Source organism: Eubalaena glacialis, chromosome 1 (genome assembly GCF_028564815.1).
Source record: "Eubalaena glacialis isolate mEubGla1 chromosome 1, mEubGla1.1.hap2.+ XY, whole genome shotgun sequence".
Classification (NCBI taxonomy): domain Eukaryota; kingdom Metazoa; phylum Chordata; class Mammalia; order Artiodactyla; family Balaenidae; genus Eubalaena; species Eubalaena glacialis.
The window spans coordinates 181,295,111-181,318,732 of record NC_083716.1 but is presented as its reverse complement, the minus strand read 5'-3'; the positions used below and the strand labels follow the sequence as shown (position 1 = coordinate 181,318,732).

General features: G+C 36.1%; 1 protein-coding gene across 2 annotated transcripts in view; it reads left to right on the top strand.

Annotated features, from left to right (window-relative positions):
- The window catches only part of OLA1 (Obg like ATPase 1), a 169,871-nt gene that overhangs the window by 84,922 nt on the left and 61,327 nt on the right, over positions 1 to 23,622 (top strand). For both annotated transcript variants that reach the window (XM_061202153.1, XM_061202162.1), the window contains one exon: positions 17,244 to 17,419. In XM_061202153.1, coding sequence (XP_061058136.1) covers positions 17,244 to 17,419 — 176 coding nt within the window. The remainder of the gene's footprint in view (positions 1 to 17,243; positions 17,420 to 23,622) is intronic.

Below are 23,622 nucleotides of genomic sequence, written 5' to 3'. Positions count from 1 at the left end.
TTAACTTTCTTTAGGGGCATCAGCAATATTATATCTTTTTACTCTTGTTGAAGATCATGGTTCATTAGTAGAGCCATGTGGGAAAGCCTTGAAGCATTAATTGTGTTGTTACTTAACTATTTAAAGTCTTGATTAGTCAGAACTTTTTGTAGATGGCATTATGATTTCCTGATTATTTTAAGGCTTTATCTGAGTTTACATGAATGAAAACTGGCATAAAACAAAAAAAAATTTTTTTGAATTTATTCCTCTGTAACTAGTCTTCTTAAATAAGTCCTGGTTCTCATCTTCCCCCTCCCCCCACCCCAAAGAATGTATTACAGTAACGACCCTTCCTCTGCTATAATGTGCTGCTGGGGTCCAAAAGTTTCAGCTGCATAAAATATGAGGGCAGTTTATTGCCAGATGAATGGAATGGCTGGGGTGAGCCTGCACACCTAGTTGCAGGGGGTGAGGGTGTGGCAAGGTGCGGGCCCAGCCAAATCCCTTCTGGTACTGGCTTTGATTTGGCACCACCTGGTGGTGATTGTTTGCTCTGACTTAACTATTGATGGTGATCTTTAGGGTAGCAATAGAATTCTAGGAATTTCTCAGGTAGCTGGTACCCATTTTGTTGAGCCAATTCGGGTGGATTGGGTTGGAAGACTACTGGGTATGCAGTGACCTACCTTACACAATCTGCTTCAAAAGGTTCATTCGCTTTCCTGTCCTTAATCTTCCTTCTGTGTTTCTGGTCTCATTTTAGAACTGTGGATTATTGCATTTAAGGGCATAATTATTTTATGAGGTATGTTATCTGGTTTTATGACATCTGCCTTCGCAGTTTGGACCCAAGAATGATCCCTATCATGTAATGTGGATTTAGTCAAACCGTTATTTTCCTATTCTAACACCAGATGTTCTTGGTGAGTCCTTCCTTTTCCATTCCTTCTATCCCCACCCCCACCCCACCATATCTTAAAAAAACTAGGTAAAAGTTATAATCCATTGATGTTATAGATAAAGCTAAAAATAGTTATTTTAAAAATTAATAGCCAGTCATTTATTTAACTGATTAATACCTGTCCCATGTTTACATTTTTCAGGCATTTAAACACCAGTATCAAACTGTAGCAGGGGCAATATTATCTCTTATCAGAGCATCAATGTACTTAAATATGAGATTAAAAAATAATTTATGCTTCCATCAAAACCTGCACGCATATCTTAAAGTTTAAATGACGTCTATGTAACACCAGTGTTCCAGTTTGAAGCCTTAAGGCTGACTTTCCATCAGCTTGTACTGAATACTGACCCCCTCCCTACTTCCCTTCATCCTGGATTTACTTTCTTGTATTTATTATATACTGACCTATTTCTCTCCTATTAGATTGTAAACATCTTTGAAGGCAGAAACTAATCTTATTCAGCTTTTTCTCACCTCTGAAATTTGCCTTCCAGCTCTTGGCATCATTCTCTTTGTGATTAACATTCAGTACACATTTGTCAAATATGTCTCTTAAAATATGTATCTTAAACATCTCCAATTTTATGACTGGCCACATTTCATTTCTTCTCAATTTAATGTCATTCTTCCTACCCACTAGACAAAAAATAATCTTTGTAAAGATTTTAATTTTTTTTTCAGATTTAACGACTTTCATGTTATTTCTATAACTAGTACCCAACAGTCAGCTACTCTGTTTGTGACTAGTAGTCTCTTTCCAAGCTGTTATTAGATCTTGTATATAACTGATAGAATCGTTTAAAGAGAGTGTGAGTGAATAAGCGATCAAGGGCAAGATCACAAGAGCACTTCTCTGAAAATCTACATAGGAATTTTATAATCAAGGAGATTAAATTTTAATTTAATCTTTTCATCAATAGACACTACACATTTGAACCTATGGCAACATCTTTTGGTCGATACATAGCACAACCTTTGTCTTTTCATGTCCACTGGCGGTTCTCAACTGTGAGTTAGCAACGTCTAGAGACAGTTTTGATCTTCACAGCTGGGGCGTGTGCCTGTGTGCATGTGCACGCACACTCAGGCGGGTGGTGTGGGTGTGTGTGTGTTACTGGCATCTGGTTTGGAGAGGCCAGGGGTGCTGTTGAAACATCCTGCAAGGCACAGGTCAAACCCCCGCAAAGAAGAATTACCTGGCCCCAGATGTTAGGAATGCCAAGGTTGAGAAACCCTGGTATACACCTTGTCTTCAGTTTTTCATTTATAAGTGTAACTAACATATTTTGAGTGTTTACATCCTAAGATCTTGACATATATTACCACTTTTAATCTTCAGGGCAATCTTATGAGGTAGTATTATTCTCTAGATTTTAGACAAGGAAACTAAGACACAGAGAAATTAAATAATCACACAACTAATGAATCAAACAGTCTGAAATCCAGATTTGAATCCAGGTAATCTGATTCCAGAGTCTGTGCCCTGCATCATTTCTGCTCTATTTATACTTCTATCCTGCCTGGAATTTCCTCTTGACTCTCTGATTCCCTTTGCTAATATCTGTCCCTAAAAGTCTTCATCTGTACTCAAGCCTTCCCTCCTTAATCTTGATTCATGCTGATCAATCCCTTCTCTCTCTTTTTCTTTTTTGGCTGCATTTATTTGTCTTAGTTATAGTGTATAGGTTTGTTTGCCCTCTTCTTAATTTGATTTATACATTTAAAAAATTATACCATAATATGTAATCCAGTGCCCAAGAAGTCCTCAGAAAATAATTAAGTGAATATCGTCACTAATAGCCAAGCAATTCAGAGGTGAAGAGATGAAACACAAGAAATGTCTCACATCTGTTATTTCAGTTTGCCATGTTTTGTGCTTTACTTACCCTGTTACTTTATGTGATTGACATGCTTAGCACTGGTTTCTTTGAAGTACTTGCTAAATATCTTATTGTGTGCTGTGAAATTGATCCTTTGCTGTTGTGCTGCATGTCTAACTTCATCTAGAATCTGTCGTTCTCCTCTAACAGTTTTTCATTCTGAGTGCTAAAAAGTGCTCGAGACATTCATTCATTCACTGATTCCTTTACTCTTCACTTCACCTTGTACCTAATTGTATATCAGCTCTGATTAAGGCACTGGAAGGAACCAGAAAGGCATTTAAGACAGAATCCTTGAACTTAAATAAGTAGAAGATAGAATCACATATTCTAATATTAGATATACATGCTACAGGTCAGGATATGGTTAGAGAAGGCATCATCGTGGAGATACCATTTCAGTGGCATCTAATTAAGGTCGCGAAAGATATGTAGCTTTTTTTGAAAGGCAGAAATGGGGAGGAAGAATATTCCATGCAGAATGATGAGTAACAGCATTGAAAATGTAAAATGAGAGCATTGAATGTAGGTCAGTTTGATTGAAAGACGTGGGATATTAATGGGCACCAACATTAGAAAAATTAAAGCTCTGATTTGTCATTTAGTTTATTTCTTAAAGGGCAGAGAGTTCACATGACTCCTTTTATTCATTGCTTACAGTACTGGTAATAAAGTTAGAATTCTAGTTTTGTTCATTACTCCATTTGCATTTTCTCTCCTTACAACATTATTCTTTAAAAAGATACAAAAATGGATTTTCCCAGGAGTCATATTTAGGGTAATATATTAAATCACCAGTTTTACCACACCTTATTCCAAACAAGTGTCTTCAACTCCTCTTCTGACCCAAGGATGGTAGAGATCTCTTAGACCTGGACTCCTCTAGAATTGCTGTGCTGATGAGGAGAAGTTAAGCTATGCATTTTAGGGATGGATGTGATTTGTAATAGAAAGAAAGAATATGTATATTTGAGGCCCAGGGAAGGGAGTGGGCAAAAGTTTACTGACAGTTGAATATTAAGAACTTTCAGGGCTTAGGGAGTCAGTACAAGAGTTTGACTTTAGCTGAGGATTTGTGGAGAGTGAGGGTAGGGCAAGGTCAGTTTATAGAGCACCTTTTCTAGTGACAGAAGGCTAAGTGATGTTTTAGAAATTAGGAAGTTAGTAAGGTAGTTATTGGGAAGATTACAGCAAAAGCAGCTTGCTCAACATTGGAAGTAGAGCAGAATCTCAATAAATATTAATTCAAAATACCATTGATTAAATTTAGCTTTTATACATCTAAGTATCTATTATATAGAATAAGAAGTGAAAATCTTGTTCAGAGATGAATGTTAGTTCTCATTAAGGTACTTTTCTGCCTGCTTCTTTGGAAAGAGTTGATATGTTGCAGCAACTAAAAATGTAAAACCCTTGAGCAATTGAATATAATTAAGTACAGGTGTTGACTCTGGGTTATAATTCATAACTTTTAAGTGACTTTAAGGATTCCTTAATGGTGTGAATGTCTAATTATCTACAATATAAGTACAATACCAATAACTGTTAGGTAGAATTTTCTGGTGTTCTGTACATTTAAAAGAATTATATTGTATAATATTGTAATGTGTTGCTTCTAATCAACAACACATGTATGTGACTTCTTGGTGGCACAGTGGTTAAGAATCCCCCTGCCAATGCAGGGGACACAGGTTCGGTCCCTGGTCCGGGAAGATCCCACATGCCGTGGAGCAACTAAGCCCGTGCGCCACAACTACTGAGCCTGCGCTCTAGCGCCCCTGAGCCACAACTACTGAGCCCTTGTGCCACAGCTGCTGAAGCCCGTGCACCTAGAGCCCATGCTCCACAACAAGAGAAGCCACCGCAATAAGCAAGCGTACGGCAACAAAGAGTAGCCCCCACTCGCCGCAACTAGAGAAAGCCCGTGCTCAGCAACGAAGACCCAACACAGCCAAAAATAAATAAATAAATAAATAAATAAATACAATTTATTAAAAAAAAAAAATTGTTACACCGGGTCTTAGTTGCGGCAGGCAGACAACATTTTTTCTTTTCTTTTTTTTTTTAATTGAAATACAGTTGATGTACAATATTATGTTAGTTTCAGGTGTACAACATAGTGATTCAGTGTTTAAATACATTACAAAATCATCACCATGATAAGTCAACCATCTGTCCCCATACGAAGTTATTACAATATTATTGACCATATTTCTTATGCTGTATATTACATTCCTGTGACTTATTTATTTTATAACTGGAAGTTTGTACCTCTTAATCCCCTTCACCTATTTCACCCACCCAGCCCCCTCCTCTGGCAGCCCCAGTTTGGTCTCTGTATCTATGAATCTATTTGCATTTTATTTTGTTTGTTCATTTGTTTTGTGTTTTAGGTTCCACATAAGTGAGGTTATATGGTATTTGTCTTTGTCTGACTTATCTCACTTATCATGATACCCTCTAACTTATTCCATGTTGTTGCAAATGGCAAGATTTTATTTTATTTTATTTATGGCCGTAACTACCCCTTTAAACTACTCTTCCCCCATACAATAAAGAATTTTTGTCATGTCATTTATAAAAAATAAATAGGAACTAGCATTTTTCAGTGTTTATGAATAAAGCTGTAGATGTTAAGTGAATTGCCAATGTAAGTTTAGGTCTCTCCCTTCTCTTTAAATAGTAATGAGCTATAGAATTATAAGGAAGTTGGGAATCATAGTTCTGACACAAGGTAGGACTTTGTTTTGAAGAATGGATTAGAAATGTGAAAAGACAGAGATTTTTTTGAGGAGGATATCCTTGTCTTGATTTCTAACATTGTATTTAATAATTTATTTTTTACTGGTTTAGGAATGTGGCCCTTAACCTTTCAGTGATTTTGGTGGGACTCTGGATTAGAATATAGATGCTCAGAACATTTATTATTTACCACATAGGACACAGGATGTTTTGCTGTTGTGATTTAAGATTCAATATATTTGTATAATAATTTTATTTCTTTTTTTCTAGAGCCTTTTAAAAAATTTTTTATTGGAGTATAGTTGATTTACAATGTTGTGTTAGTTTCAGGTGTACAGCAAAGTGAATCGGTTATACATATACATATATCCACTCTTTTTAGATTCTTTTCCCATATAGGCCATTACAGAGTATTGAGTAGAGTTCCCTGTGCTATACAGTAGGTCCTTATTAGTTATCTATTTTATATATAGTAGTGTGTATATGTCATTCCCAATCTCCCAATTTGTCCCTCCCCCCCTTACCCCCTGGTAACCATAAGATTGTTTCATACATCTGTAACTCTATTTCTGTTTTGTAGATAAGTTAATTTGTACCCTTTTTTTAGATTCCACATATAAGCAATATCATATAATATTTGTCTTCCTCTGTCTGACTTACTTCACTTAGTATGACCATCTCCAGGTCCATCCATGTTGCTGCAAATGGCATTATTTCATTATTTTTAATGGCTGAGTAATATTTCATTGTATATATGTACCACTTCTTCTTTATCCATTCATCTGTCCATGGACAGCTGTCCACATCTTGGCTATTGTAAACAACACTGCAATGAATACTGGGGTGCATGTATCCTTTTGAACCATATTTTTCTCCAGATACATGTCCAGGAGTGGGATTGCTGGGTCATATGGTAGCTCTATTTTTAGTTTCTTAAGGAACCTCCATACTGTTCTCCATAGTGGCTGTACCAATTTACATTCCCACCAACAGTGTAGGAGGGTTCCCTTTTCTCCACACACTCTCCAGCATTTATTGTTTGTAGACTTTTTGATGATGGCCATTCTGACTGGTGTGAGGTGATACCTCATTTTAGTTTTGATTTGCATTTCTCTAATAATTAGCGAAGTTGAGCATCTTTTCATGTGCTTTTTGGCCATCTGTATGTCTTCTTTGGAGAAATGTCTATTTAGATCTTCTGCCCATTTGTTTTTTTCTTTTGATTGGGTTGTTTTTTTTTTGATATTGAGCTGCCTGAGCTGTTTGTATATTTTGGAGAGTAATCCCTTGTGTTCATTCGTTTGGAAGTATTTTCTGCCATTCTGTGGGTTGTCTTTTTCATTTTGTTTATGGTTTCCTTTGCTGTGCAAAAGCTTTTAAGTTTAATTAAGTCCCATTTGTTTATTTTTGTTTTTATTTCCAGTACTGTAGGAGGTGGATCCAAAAAGATACTGCTGCAATTTATGTCAGAGAGCATTCTGCCTATGTTTTCCTCTAGGAGTTTCATAGTATCCAGCCTTACATTTAGGTCTTTAATCCATTTTGAGTTTATTTTTGTGTATGGTGTTAGAGAGTGTCCTAATTTCATTCGTTTGCATGTAGCTGTCCAGTTTTTCCAGCACCACTTATTGAAGAGACTGTCTTTTCTCCATTGTATATCCTTGCCTCCTTTGTCATAGATTAGGTGACCATAAGTGTGTGGGTTATCTCTGGACTTTCTATCCTGTTCCATTGATCTATGTTTCTGTTTTTGTGCCAGTACCATACTGTTTTGATTACTGTAGCTTTGTAGTATAGTCTGAAGTCAGGGAGTCTGATTCCTCCAGCTCCGTTTTTCTTTCTCAAGATTGCTATGGCTATTTGGGGTCTTTTGTGTTTCCATACAAATTGTAAAATTTTTTGTTCTAATTCTGTGAAAAATGCCATTGGTAATTTGATAGGGATTGCATTGAATCTGCAGATTGCTTTGGGTAGTATAGTCATTTTCACAGTATTGATTCTTCCAATCCAAAAACATGGTATGTCTCTCCATCTGTTTATGTCATCTTTTATTTCTTTCATCAGTATCTTAATAGTTTTCTGAGTACAGTAGGTCCCCTACATAGGGACAAGTTCTGATCCAAGAGCATGTTCTTAAGTCCAATTTGTTCATAAGTCCAACAAAGTTAGCCTAGGTACCCAACTAACACAATCAGCTCTATAGTACTGTACAGTAATAGGTTTATAATGCTTTTCACACAAATAATACATAAAAACAAACAAACACAAAAAATAAAGAAAACATTTTTAATCTTACAGTACAGTACCTTGAAAAGTACAGTAGTACAGTACAACAGCTGGCATACAGGGGCCGGCATCCAGTGAACAGGCAAGAAGAGTCACTGACTAGAGGAGGAAGTGGAGGTGGGAGATGGTAGAGCTGAAGGATCATCAGCAATAGGAGATGGAGGGCAAGCTGCAGTTTCACTCATGCCTGACATTGATGGCATGGGTTCTGGTTCCTTGCTGGCTTCAATTCTGTCTACCCTCTTGAAAAAATGATCCAATGATGTCTGGGTAATATCTCTTTTTTTCCTGTCATAGATGACACGGTAGCACCGGATTGCATTCTTAATGGCTGCTGCAACCTTCGTGTACCATTCTACGTTTGGGTCCTGTGCCTCAAAAACTAACAGTGCCTTCTCAAATAAAGAAAATCCCCTTGCCATTTCCTGCTTCGTGAATCTCTTCGGTTCATCATTTACTTCTTCCTCTTGTCTCTCTTTGTCCTTTCTGTGGGCCTCCAATTCCATCAGGTCTTCATTAGTAAGCTCCTCATGTTGCACAGCAAGGAGTTCAGTGAAGTCGTGCTCTTGCAGATCTAGCTCCAGCTTCTTGCTGAGGGTCACTAAGTTGCTGAAGACCTCTTTCGACTCCTTATCCGAACGCATGTTTGCATCTTTGAAAGTTTGCAACTTGAAGGTTCATATGTAGGGGACTTACTGTACGGGTCTTTTGCCCCCTTAGGTAGGTTTATTCCTAGGTATTTTATTCTTTTTGATGTGATGGTAAATGGGATTGTTTCCTTGATTTCTCTTTCTGATCTTTCATTGTTAACGTATAGGAATGCAAGAGATTTCTGTGTATCCTGCAACCTTACCAAATTCATTGATTAGTTCTAGTAGTTTTCTGGTGGCATCTTTAGGATTTTCTATGTATAGTATCATGTCATCGGCAAACAGTGACCGGTTTACTTCTTCTTTTCCAATTTGTATTCCTTTTATTTCTTTTTCTTCTCTGATTGCTGTGGCTAGGACTTCCAATACTATGTTGAATAATAGTGGCGAAAGTGGACATCCTTGTCTTGTTCCTGATCTTAAAGGGAATGCCTTTCAGGTTTTCACCACTGAGAATGATGTTTGCTGTGGGTTTGTCGTATATGGCTTTTATTATGTTGAGGTAGTTTCCCTCTATGTCCACTTTCTGGAGAGTTTTTATCATAAATCAGTGTTGAATTTTGTCTAAAGCTTTTTCTGCATCTATTGAGATGATAATATGGTTTTTATTCTTCAACTTGTTGATGTGGTATATCACATTGATTGATTTGTGGATATTTCTAGAGTCTTTGGTTATATAATACCTTTTGCTTCCATACTTGATTTGGGCTCTTAAATCTTACATGTACCAATGTTACCTTAGATGCAAATAAAGATCTTTTGACTTGAAACCTTGTCATGATATCTCCCCCCCACCTCTCTCTGTCTCTGTCTCTCTCTCTTTCTCATCGCTTTTATGTAGTTGACATTGTTTTCTTTGATAAAGTCGCACTATGCATCCTGCCTTCAAATCTCCCATCAGTATTCTAGTGTACTTCTTTATCACCATATTTGGAGTACAGCAATTCTCTTTTAGCCGGTTCCCTACTTCTGGTTAGTCTTTCTAAAATGCCACTTTTTGTTTGTTACTCAATAACATAAAAACCAATGTTGCCTCCCTATTGACTAGCAGATGAAATCCAGACTTACCTTGCTATTTGGACTTCCCTATTCTTTACCCTACTGCATGTATAAGTTTTTGTCTCCTACCACTCCTCAATACAGCGTCTCACTATAGTCAGCTTTCCAGTAAGCCTTCTTTATTTCAACCTTCATTTTTTTATCTGATGCTTTTTCCTATTACTTGTCATGCCTTTCTTTATCTTCTTTACCTATACCAAATTTCTGTATTTAAAGGCCTTGATGATTAGTTATTATTAATTGAACCTATATTTAAGGTCCTTGCTAGTGAGTATTGTTCTCCTTTTTTATTAGCTTAGATTTGTTTTCCCAACCAATTGTCTAATTATTAAGACTAAGGTCCTCTTATTTTGATTTTTGTTTTTAATTCTGAAGACTTCGCACATTGTTAGATGTATAAGCAAGCTTTCTTTAAGTGGGGAACTTACATTTAGCAAGGCGTATTGTGGTTTGCATATGTTGAGGAGGTGACAGTTTATGCATTGATTTATATACCAAGGAATTCCTTATCTCTGCATTGTATAGTGGTAGAGGATGGAAAGAACTTAAGTAAAATAGGCCCATCTTGACCACATACCCTCTTATTTCCAAGTAAACTCTAGACATGCAATTTGGGATATCAAGTTTTCCGTGACAGGTAGTTTATAAAGTACCGCTGTGAAGCCTGTACACTTAAATACATCACGTGTTTTAAAATCTATTTCTGTATAGCTAGGGATGCTTTGCTTCTGAAAGCTGAATATAGCCCAAATTTAAGTAGTAATATATAGCAAAGCAGTTCACTGAAGTGCTGAATTTTCGAAGTATATTTTTATTTCTGAAGTCTTTCCCAGTTAGATTAAGCATCCTAAAAGTATGGATTTATCTATCTTACTCAAATCTTTATGGAATAAGATAGGATTTGAATGAATTAATTAATGAGTAAGTTGGTCAATCTTCAGTCCATTTATAATTGAAAATAGCCAACTAATTTCCGCCAAATCATACCAAGAAATAAATACGATGCAGAGTGTTCAGTACCACGTGGATAGTCAAATGTATCTCACCAAGTCTGTATTTTGACTGGCTCTCAGTAAAGAGGTACACAAATTTTAAAAGTCACAGCTTTAATATGAGCATTGACATTTTGCATTCACTTAGTGAACACATTTTATAATAGAAATGATTTACTTAATAACTAAAAATATATTTTTTGTTCATTTTATTTGCTGTTACCTCAAAGTATACTGGAGTCAATCAAGCGAGTTTGGGGCTGGAAATTCTGTTAATGAGTGTGTAATAGAGGGTTAAGAGAGAGAGCTAAGAGAGATATCAACATTTATGCGGTGGTTAGAGCAAGGAGAGGAATAGCCTGAGAAGAAATGGCCAGAGAAAATAGAAGAAAATGAGGAGAATGCAGTTGAAAAGAAGCAATGAAAGAGACTTCGTCAGTGCTCTGAAGTTAGATGCTACTGAGAGGTGATTCAAGATTCCTGAAGAATGGCTGTTTGGTTTAGCATCATGAAGCCAAATCATTGGTGTTCTTTTTGAGATCGATTTCTTTTTTTTTTTTTTTTTGTTAGTTTGAGATCAATTTCTGATAGTGTGGTGGGGGCACATTCCAAACTGTTGTGGGTTAAGTTTTGTATAGGAGGTAAAGAAGTGGCGAGAGCAGGAATGGCTTGGAGCCAAGAAGTTTGGCTGGAAAGGGAATTGATGTCTGAGGGTGACTGACTTGACTGATTTAATATAGAATCTTAAGCCTACTTAAATATTGATGGGAAAGTATTGATGGAAATGGTGGTGATACAAATATAGGAGAGAGAGAGGCATAATAGATTGAGGTCTCAGGAAATACAAAGAACAGTCTGTGGAGCAAACTTCCTTGGAAGCGGATAAGATCCAGAGCAGAGATAGTAGAGACTGGACATAAATAGTAGAAGGTAATGCTTTCCATTTTACTGCTGGAAAGAAGGAAAGATTGGGTAAAAACAAAAAGGGGGTTTGGTATTCCAAGGTGACATGAATTTTCTCTGTGAAGTGAGAAAGATTAGGTCATATACTGGGTAGCAAGAGAGAAGAGGAAAACATCGGAAATGTGAGAGAAGTCAAGAAGGTTTGAAAAAGGTGCTTTGTTGGGAAAGGAAACATTGCAGGATTGCTGGGTGAAAAATCTTTGTGATGGAATCCAGTCTGAGCCTAGCTTATGGTTAAATTTCTCTTATAACACATTGTTTAATAATGAGACTTTACTATAGTTAGATTATGTTCAGTCACCCTTTTTATATGTATATAAAGAAATGTACAGATATAAAATACTTTTCATGGTTATAGTGGTTTTCTCCCTGTGGCTAGTCACTGCAAAACCAAAATTTTAACTAAAATTTGTGTAAATTTTTCTACAAGTTAAACTTGCTTATTGTGTTTAAAAAAGAATGACTTTTAATAATGACTTCTTTTTATGAACAATGCATGTTCATTATAAAAAGTTTAAGCAAGACAAAACTGATAAAGAAGATCTAAAAATTATGCAATAGCTCCTTGCCTAGGAATTATTTTTATTAGCATTTGGTCTGTGTTATTAAGAGAAACAATTTTATTAAAATGTGATCATTAATGTATATACTGTTTTAAATAGAATACTATATTTAGTTTGAAAGAAAGAAAAAGAACTGAAGTAATACGGAAGAAATTAATGGTTCTGTACCAGTTGGTTGACCAACTTGCAGTTGGTCAATTTTTGTTTCAGTGTTTGTTTATGCCAGCATACTTAGAATGTGAAACTTTGAAAGTGGCTATGATTTCTAAGTGGGCCACCTTCTTGACAGATAGAATCTCTTTCAAAGACTGAGAAATCTTACGGTGTTTTACCTTGTGTAATTAATCCAGTCAGAGTATATATAGAGAGGAATATTTTCAAAACCTGAATGAGCTTAGCAATGCTAAAATTTAGCTCTTTCGTACTCTTCAGTTATAAGAAATAAGAGAACAGGTCCATGTTTACATCCTTGAGTCATAGTATTCTCATCTCTGGCATATGGAAGAAATAGACTCTAATAGAAAGGGATATAACTATTATAAAATATTTCTCAAAGAACTACTCTTTGCCAGAAGCAATGATCATCTTTCTCTAGGAGAAAGGAGAATACTCCTTTCTTCTTGAAACATTTTCTTTGCCCTACTCCTGGAAGAGCATACTCCTTGTTTTTCACTGACTTTGTCACCACTTCGTAGTCTCTTTTGCCAAATCCTTCCCTATCAGACACCTGAGTTTTTGAGTGCTCTCTCTGTATGATGTCATCCAGACCCATAACTTTAAACACATCTGATAATTCCCAATTTTGTATCTCCAGTCATGACCTTCCAAACTACATCTAGTCCATTCTATCATAAATTCCCAATACAAACATTTCTCATCTTCTCTACAGCAGCAATTTTATTTCAGGTTACCACTCATCTGCACCACTGCAACTACCCCCTAACTTAGTCTTTCTGACATCACTCTTGTCCCCTCCCTTAGAGTCTGTTCTTTTGAGAGTAACCAAAGTGGCTTCTTTAAGTCATAAATCATATATCATCATCCTACTTTCCCTGTATTTAAAGCTTCCTAATCAATGGCTTCCCATTATAGCTAGAATAAAATCCAAACACCCATGGCTTACAAATGTTTGTGAACTGCTTTACTTCTCCAACTTAAACTTTATTTACTATTCTCTGCTGTGGTTCACCCACACTGACCTTATTTCTACTTCTTAGAACTCTCTTCCTTCAGGTCTTCTCATTACTCCCTCATTCTGGCCATTCTAGTCTCAGCTCCAATACCATCTCCTCAGAGAGGCTTCTCTGACTATCCTAGTACAAGTATTGCCCAGCAAATGTAAATTGATACAGCCACTATGGAGAACAGTATGGAGGTTCCTTAAAAAACTAAAAATAGAACTACCATATGACCCAGCAATCCCACTACTGGGCATATACCCTGAGAAAACCATGATTCAAAAAGAGTCATGTACTACAGTGTTCATTGCAGCACTATTTATAATAGCTAGGACATGGAAGCAACTTAAATGTCCATCAACAAATGAATGGATAAGACGTGGCACATATATACAATGGAATATTCCTCAGCCATAAAAAGGAACAAAATTGAATTATTTGTAGTGAGGTGGATGGACCTAGAGTCTGTCATACAGAGTGAGGTAAGTCAGAAAGAGAAAAACAAATACCATATGCTAACACATATATATATGGAATCTAAAAAAACGGTACTGATGAACCTAATGGCAGGGCAGGAATAAAGACACAGACGTAGAGAACGACTTGAGGACATGGTGGGGAAGGGGAAGCTGGGATGAAGTGAGAGCGTAGCATGGACATATATACACTACCAACTGTAAAATAGATAGCTAGTGGGAAGCTGCTGCATAGCACAGGGAGATCAGCTCAGTGCTTTGTGACCACCTAGAGGGGTGGGATAGGGAAGGTGGGAGGGAGGGAGATGCAAGAGGGAGGGGATATGGGGATATATGTATACATATAGCTGATTCACTTTGTTGTACAGCAGAAACTAACACAACATTGTAAAGCAATTATAGTCCAATAAAGATGAAAAAAAAAAGTTTGCCTAGCAATGCCACCCCCTCCCCCCAGCACACACATGCTCTATCACATTATCCTATTTTATACGGAATAGTACCAAAAAAGTTTTTAAAAATCAGATGACATCCCACCACCAAAATGACCATAGTTAATATTTTCAGACATTTCTTGATTTTACAGAAAAAAAAATTGTGATATCACATTTTTGACTTAATTTATTTAAATAGGAAATGTTTTCACTAATGTAAGTGGGAAATTGCCAAAATTGAAGATAATGAAAATAAAAACAATGAAAACTACGTATTTAATTTTTTAGCCTTTAGAAGCTCTGAGGCTGAGGCCTGTTCTGTTGATAAAAAGTTATCAACATTTGTAAATTTATAAATGTTAAACATTAAAGATCAACGGCATCAAACCAACATTTTCTCCTTGACATAGTCAGAAGGACTAAACGAGAATTGAAACAGAAATAACTTTCTCATCAAGCAATTCAGTATGATATAGTCTTCAAGATGACTCTAGTCATCTTCTTTGTCAGTAAAGTATTTCCCCCAAAAGGGAATTGTGATAATAATTGTAACATTTATGATACTAATTGTTTTAGTTAATGTGAAGTTGAAATAAATAACTTTTGCCATGGACTAGGGTAAAAATGTTGTGGTGAACTAGTAAGAATTAGTGGGGGAAAACCCTGTAAACTCACAAAGTTTATTATAAACTGTTCCAAGGTGAATTGAGTGACATGAAATGATATTATTCAAAATTAATGTTTGAGTATATTACTATGGAGTTTCTTCTAAATTACTAATTCCTACATCATAAAAACAATAGTATATGCCCCAGTTACTGAAAGAGTTCTCTGTTAAGCACTTTACATATATTATCCAATTTAATCATACCCATCCTCTGAAAGGTAGAAATATCTTCATTTTAAAGGTATGATAATGAGATCCTTAGAGGTTCAGTGATTTGTCTAAGATTTTATGACCAGCAGGGCTGTTAAAGTTTCTTTGTTATACAGCAGAAACTAACACACCATTGTAAAGCAATTATACTCCAATAAAGATGTTAAAAGATGTTAAAAAAAAAAAGAATCCGCCTGCCAGTGCAGGGGACACGGGTTCGAGCCCTGGTCTGGGAAGATCCCACATGCCGCAGAGCAACTAAGCCCGTGTGCCACAACTGCTGAGCACACGTACTGCGACTGCTGAAGCCTGTGCTCCTAGAGCCCGTGCTTTGCAACAAGAGAAGCCACTGCAATGAGAAGCCCGTGCACCGCAACGAAGAGTAGCTCCCGCTCACGACAACTAGAGGAAGCCCATGAAGAGCAACAAAGACCCAACACAGCCAAAAATAAATTAACTAATTAATTTTAAAAAATAAATTAAAAAATGAGGGCTGAAATTAAGAAATTGCCATTTAAAATCTGCTGATGCATTTACTGTAGGGATGTTGTTGAGGACATCACTATAGTTACTCATTAGCCCCTACATCAAGATGACTATATAAGAAATTTTTCGTTACTCATTAGTCCCTACATCAAGATGACTATATAAGAAATTTTTCATTCTAGGTGTCATAAAAAGTTTTTTATTTCTATAACTGAACTGACCATGTTTCCTTTGTTGATCTGAGTGCCAGGAAACTAACTTTTATTTTCAGTTTTCCTGTTTTATTGTGCTATTTGTGTAAGTTGCCTCATCATGATAAGAAGTGAATAGTATTGTGCTTCCAGGGAAACTTTTTTCATACTTTTCAGGTATTCAGAAAATTTACCTAAACCATTGTCTGGTGTGTTTACTAGTAAGATATAATGTACCTCCTCATTTCTTGCTAATTTTGTTCGTATGAATCAGGTACTATATAACATCGATTGTTTGCCAAGAATACTTAAGTATTATTTTAAATAGTTATATTTAATTGTAATAATTTACTTTAAAAATTATTATTACCAAATATTTCCACGTTAAGATATGAACAGATTAATTATTTTTAATTCTGGGGAATTATATTTAAAAACTTTGCAACCTGTAATGAGAATATCTTGGTTTTTTTGTAAGTAAGAATGAGCTATAGTCACTGTTTTTCTCTTATCAAACTCAATCAAACTGTCTTTCATGATTCCTATGATACCTCTATCTAAAATAATTGATACTGTATGTTTGAAAGCATCTCATTTTGGGAATATAATCTAATTGGTAATTTTAATTAAATTAACTTGTTTATAAATGTGTTTATTGTTTTGTGGGTATATCATTGCTTTCTGTTCATAATATTTCTTAGTATTTGTTCATTTTTGTGATACTGTTATCTGATAATTTGAGTAAATCCCAGTTGAATTATGTTGCCACATTATGTCTTCAAAAGGGCATAAAGTCAGTACACATGCTTGAGTAATGTCTGGTTGTTTTACCCTTATGTTTCCAGTTGGCAATTTGAAATTATGGCTTCAACTGCACTTTAAATATGTGATAATAGCATGTGTTTCTAATAAGGGCCAGCACCATTTTGTACAGATAGTGTGAATGGTTGTCACTCATATATGACGAATGCACCTTCATCTGCTTCTTTGATAGTCCCCTAAAAACCATACCCTCAAATCAGGCCGATGAAATTAGCTGCTGTGTAAATTGTGTGTCTGAGTGGTTCATTATCTAATCACCGTCAGAACCACAGTGATAAAGTAGATTGAAGCAGGGACGAGGTCTGCCAGATGATTTCACCACCCCCTGCCCCAAATCCAGTTTCCCTTGGAAACCCTAATAGTGCAGTTTAGAACTTCAGGCTCTCATGCCTGGAATACAGTATCTTTTAATGTACCAAACCTGAAAATACCAGTAGTTCTGGAGCATAATCTTCTTTCTTTAAAGATCATAATTTTATTTATTTCAATCAGTTTTTGAAATGTTGAGGCTCTTGAATTACTATTTTGCCGCTAGTGCCCTAAATAGTACTAAATAGGAAAAAAAAATACTCTGTCCTACTTGTAAGAATTCAGAATAACTTGAATAAATTGCTAACCTTCTAGGAATCTTGACTCACTCTAATAATGACCTTCTGTGTTATTTGTTTATTGAATTGCTTCCCTTTAATTTATTTTAGGTGCTTTTGAAGATGATGATATCACGCATGTTGAAGGAAGTGTAGATCCTATTCGAGATATAGAAATTATACATGAAGAGCTTCAGCTTAAAGATGAGGAAATGATTGGGCCCATTATAGATAAACTAGAAAAAGTGGCTGTGAGAGGAGGAGATAAAAAACTAAAACCTGAATATGTAAGTAAAATCTACAGCTTCTTTAGATATTTGAGTTCATTTTCCTTGATTAAATTTTTAAAATAAAGCACATACAATAACTAATATTGTTATGGAATTTTAGGATTCAAGGATCATTTCTGTTAAAAAATTGTTGAGAAACCTTGTTTTCTCTTGGCAGCAAAGGATCGTGGTGACAGGCTGTTTAAGGTGTTCTTAGGAAACCATATATAGCAGTAATATTGAGTATTTTATGGTTACTATGTATATCCTCAAGTTTTAGTGTTGGAGATGTGGGGTTTTATGATGAAAACTTACTGGATTTAGATAAAGGACTGAATATGAGTTTTGTGGATTTGAAGAAGTGATTTACATAAGGAATTGGTCTTCCACAGCGATTGACCGAATGAATGCACTATTAAAGTAGACAGATAATTTTAATCTTTTATGGAGTGAAAACACATGTCATTGTCTTTAATATTCAAATGTGTTTTCTATCACATTGTAGTGAATAATTATTAGTAATATTGTAGGAAATGTTTCAAAATCTGTTTTGAAGCTTTTAGTTTAAGTATCATCAAATTGTCTTTTACCTTAAAAAAGCAGCCTTAATTATATATTTTCTCATTAATTAACATCTTCCACAAACTGTTCTTGCTTTTTATGTTTTTTTGTTATAGGAAGAGATTTCTTTCTTTTTAACTTTTCATGTGTTTTTAATATGTTTATTTTTTATTTTCTCCTTTTTGGAAACTGATTATCTTTTTGCTTTCTCATTTATTTTTAATAAGTTTGGAAAACACACCTTTGATTAGGGAACTCTAATAGGAAGAAATCAATTACAGAATCAACCTCTAAACATAGTCACACTACCAATAAATTATGGTCAAAAGTGCCTGGTCTTGGAACAGGGAGACCTGTGTTGTGCTACTGATTTCCTTGATAGTCTGGAGTGAGCCCAAGTCATTTTACTTTTCTTAACATCATAGTTATTTCACTTTTTCCCTATTCAAATAGAATGGAGAAAGGAGAGCGATTTGTCTGAGGAAATTGTACAAGATTTAGGATGGAAAAGGGGATTTCACATGTGGGTTTGAAAGATATCCCTTTCTGTAAAGGGGGAAAACGTCATGAGATAGATGTTGGGATTGAAGGCAATTCCTTTGCCCCAAACAGCATGGTTTCTGATTAGAATAAAGCCTTATGCAGTCATCCTTTAGTTAATTGAAACTTACTGACATCCATATATATTTCAGAAGCATTAACTGTCTTCAAAATAAATTTGTCAATATTGCTTTTCCTTAAATGGGGAAAAGAGGCATCACTTTCTTCTGAAATTCTTGGGCTACCATTTCCTGGCCTTTCTTCTCAAAGAAAACTAGAATGCTGAGTGTTATTACTCCTTCTTATTTCCAAAAACTGTGATTATTTGTGTCTAATTTTCTTTCCTCATATTAGATTCAGCTGCTTCAGAATAAATTATAGATTCGTGTTTCTCAACCTTTTTTTTTAAATTATCACTGTCCCTAAGGAAAAAAATTGAATTAAATTTCAATTAATTAAATTTCTCCCTAATGAGAGAAATTAAATACTAACAAGTAAGAATTTGTTGGATAGATGAGCTTTGGAGGGCCACAAAACATTTTAATAACGAAGTTTTTTTTCACCCCCAAGAACCAATTTTTGCCCCTCTGGGAGTAATATTACCCCTATTGTGAATTCATGCTATAGATTATCTTGTAGCAAAGCCAATACTGGTAAGTATGGTAAAACAGATGGCTTTTTAGAAATTTTTTTTTCAGTTTGTTGTTAGCAAAAATAGGACTCTGGTTGGGTCTGTAACGCAATTTGGAAAGAATTAACATCTTTACAATACAGAATCCTTCAGTGTAGGAACATCTTATATTTCTATTTATTGAGCCAGGCACTGTTGGACACTTTTTATATATGTTATTTAAATCTCACAACATGCAAGGTATATATTATTATCTCCATGTTAAAACTGAGGAAGGCCAAGTTTCAAGAGGTTTTGTGAATTGCTCAAGATTTCCTACTTAGTAAATTGTAGATCAAGTTTTTCAACCATATTAGTCCAACTACAGGGCCAATATGTTGGGGTTTTTTTTTTAATGCTTTTAAAAATTGTAAAATATGTCCCAAAAGATGCATTAGCCTCATATGTATAGTTTAACAAACAGTTGTGAAACAAACGGGAGTAAAACCTACTTGCAGGTCAGGAAATAGAATATTGTTTAGCACCCCAAAATATCTCCATCACTTACCAGTCTTAAAACTTTCTGTCTTCCCACAGCTAACCATAATCCTGAAATTTATAATATCCTTATCGGTGTATGTGCCACCTGCAATGATATGAATTATTTTCCTGAGTGTAAACTTTATATAAATAGTATCATGTATCTATTTATATGAGCATTTTCATTCAGCATTATTTTGTACAGTTCACTTATGTTGCATTTATCTTTAATTCATTTGTTTTTCTTAATGTAAAATATTTCATTGAAAAAAAATACCAGAATTTTAAGATCTGTTCTACTGTCAGTGGGCATTTGAATTTTCCCTCAAAGTTTTTTATAATCATGAGCAATGCAGCTGTGAACATTCTTTTACATCCTGATGCATGTAAGGGTAGTCTAAGGCTTATGTTTATTATAGAAGTCAGTAGTATATGTATATCTTCAACTTTACTAGATAACACTTTTCCTAGTCTGTGAGAGTTTATCCTGTTGTCAATACTTGGTATTATCAGATTTTTTCATTTTTGCAGTTTGATGGCTGTGTAATGGTATTTGGTTATGGTTCTCATTTGCAGTTCTCTAGTTATGTAAGATTGGAGACCTTTTAAAATATCAATTGGCCCTTTAGGATTTCCTCTTTTGTGAAGTGCATGTTCTAATTATTTTGCTCCTTTTCTATTGGATCAGTGTCTTTTTCTCAATAATTTGTGAAAGTTACTTATATATTTTGGATATTAGTCATTTGCTTTGAATGGATTGCAAATATGTTCTCCCATTCTGTGGCTTTTATTTATTTATTTATAAATTAATTTATTTATGGCTGTGTTGGGTCTTCGTTTCTGCACGAGGGCCTTCTCTAGTTGCGGCAAGCGGGGGCCACTCTTCATCGCGGTGCGCGAGCCTCTCATTATCGTGGCCTCTCTTGTTGCGGAGCACAGGCTCCACACGCGCAGGCTCAGTAATTGTGGCTCACGGGCCCAGTTGCTCCGCGGCATGTGGGATCTTCCCAGACCAGGGCTCGAACCCGTGTCCTCTGCATTGGCAGGCAGATTCGCAACCACTGCGCCACCAGGGAAGCCCTGTGGCTTTTATTTTTAATCTTTTTAATAGTATCTTTTGATGAACAGGTGTTAATTTTAAGGTTAGTGTTTTCCTGTCTTGTTTAAGAAACTTTCCTACCTTAAGGTCATCAAGATAATCTCTTGTATTCTAAAAGCATTATTGTTTTATCTTTCACACTTAGCTCATTAACCCACCTGGAATTTATTTTTTGTAAGTAGTTTAAGGCAGGCAACCAATTTGATTTTTTTCCCCCATATGGAAAACCTGTTGTTCCAGCACCATTTTAAAAAAAAGACTGTGCTGGGCTTCCCTGGTGGCGCAGTGGTTAAGAATCCGCCTGCCAATGCAGGGGACACGGGTTCGAGCCCTGGTCTGGGAAGATCCCACATGCCGCGGAGCAACTAAGCCCGTGCACCACAACTACTGAGCCTACGCTCTAGAGCCCACAAACCACAATTACTGAGCCCACACACCACAACTGTTGAAGCCTGCACACCTAGAGCCCATGCTCTGCAACAAGAGAAGCCACCGCAATGAGAAACCCGCGCACCGCAACGAAGAGTAGCCCCTGCTCGCCGCAATTAGAGAAAGCCCGTGCGCAGCAACAAAGACCCAACGCAGCCAAAAATAAAAATAAATAAAATAAAGTAAAAAAAAAAAAGACTGTCCTTTCCCTACTCCAGTGAGGTGCTCCTCTGTCATAAATCAAAGAGCGTTGGCGTCTTAGCTCTTTCCTGAGGATCGGCAGATGAGTCTAGGTAAAAGTGGCCAAGAGCAGCAGTGGGATCCCAAACCTGCTGAGGTGAAGGTGAGAAGGGAAGATGGAATGAGGGGTTAATATCCCATGGATTCTATGGTCTTATGTGTGTTCCTTACATCATTTTTATACTTTCCTCATCCCCTGCTGTCCCAGTCTCTAATCTAGATCAGGCACAATTAAAGTGTGGTCCTCACACCAGCAGCATCACCATCACCTGGGAGCTTCTTAGAAATGCAAGCTACGGATCTACTAAATCAGAATCTCTGGGGACGTGTTTTAACAGGCTCTCCTGTTATGCATGCTACACAGAGTTTGAGGATCACTGCTTTAGAGCAGCCACCAGCCCTCTACCCTCCACCCCAGGGTAGAAGAGTCTTAGGCCTTCCCCTACCCTTTTCTTGGTCTAGTAATGCCTCACTACCTTTTTAGGTCCTTGGTACTATTAAGAAGATATTTCCTCTATTTAGACCTGCTTTATTGTTGTCTTTATAGGCGCAGTTACTCTGAATCACTTAGTTCATTAGTATTGAAAATGGAGGTCTCCTCGATAGAATTTTACCAACAGTTTGCTTGATATCATAATATAACAATCTGACAGTTCGTAGGGATAAAGACCAATGTTAAGCAGGGAAAGACATTTTAGGATGAGTTATTTTAAGTAGTTTATTTATTAGTGAATATTTTTACATTATAACTACTTTTGCCTTAAAAAAAGTAAGGTACAAACAACATTTATAGTATAATCCGGTTTATGTAAAAAATGATAGCTGTATTTTTATAAGTGCATCAAAAGAGGTATGGAAATATGCTCAGTTGTTATGTTTTAACAGTAAACATTTGGAAACTAAAAAAGGTTTTTAACGGTAAAGTGTTTGGAAAGGGACTAGTGGCTGTGAGAGAGTGAGTGATTGGGGTGGGCACTTTGACTATTTACCCTCTATACCTCTCTGTTACTTGACTTTTTTTCATAGCAATGTATTATTAATTTTTTTAAGAAAAAAAGGTCTAAGGAAATTATTTCCTTTAGGTGGCCTCCAAAAAAATAGGTAAATGCATATATATTGTCCTTAGCTGTTTCTGACCTGTATTCATCAAACTACAATTTTAGCTTTGCACTAGAGAAGTTTTGAAGTTTTGGGTTTTGAAGTTTCTGTCCGAGATTGGAAAAGGAATGTGGTAGGAGATGTGAAGCTGGAATAGATGCACACATGAGAAGTCATAGGCTTTAGGATCAATTTCATCTTCACTAACCTAAAAATTTGGATAGGCAATGTAATTTATGAAGATTAAGAAGAAGCTCCTTATGTGTTTTCTTAACACTGACACTTTGAGTTACAAAGCCATTTTGAGTCATATCTCAAACTCTTTGCCTTTTAATCTAAATTTTGGTTGTGTTTCCTCAGAAGTAGACCTTGAAGCAAGAATTAGAGTGCAGGTAGTCTTCTTGGGAGTTAACTCAGGAGGCACACATCAGGGAGTAGGGAATTAAGACCAGGAAGGGAAGGAAACCAATACAAAGTTATGTATATGAGCAGGCGGAAAACCCTGAGCAGAAGGGGATCAGCCCTTCCAGGGATCTCTAGAAAACAGTGTAGAAAGTGTCTTGTAGTTTTTCTACTGGAAGGATGAGGAAGCTGGGGTAATTAATTATTAACTAATTTCCATCAGTCATTGATTATGGGCTGCTCCTCGAAGTGTTAACTACCTGCCTGGCACCTGATGCCTGTGTGATCTGCGCACGGCGCTTAGGCAGTTGCACATGCTTGCAGTAAGAAGCCATTCAGCATGTACTGGATCTGTGAGGGCAAAGGGCATAGGGGCAGGGCACCAAGAGTCTCTGCTAACATTTCTTCATCCAGTGTACATCTAAACTTTTTATCCTAATCATTCTATTTATTTTTGGTTGTTCTTTAGGATCACAAGTTTAATTTGGTGGTGTTTTATATTCCCTGTTTCTGATTTATCTTTAGTTTTCCTAGTACAAAGAGGTTATCTATGTGATTCTGGTACCAACTAGTTCTTGTAGGGGAGTTGTCTGTTTTTACTATTTTCTTGTATTCTCTAACAAATGGTCTAAAGGTATAAAATGTGATTGTCTTCTTTTCTTCAGTTTATGTTTGTAATCTTGACTAACAGAATCAGGGACT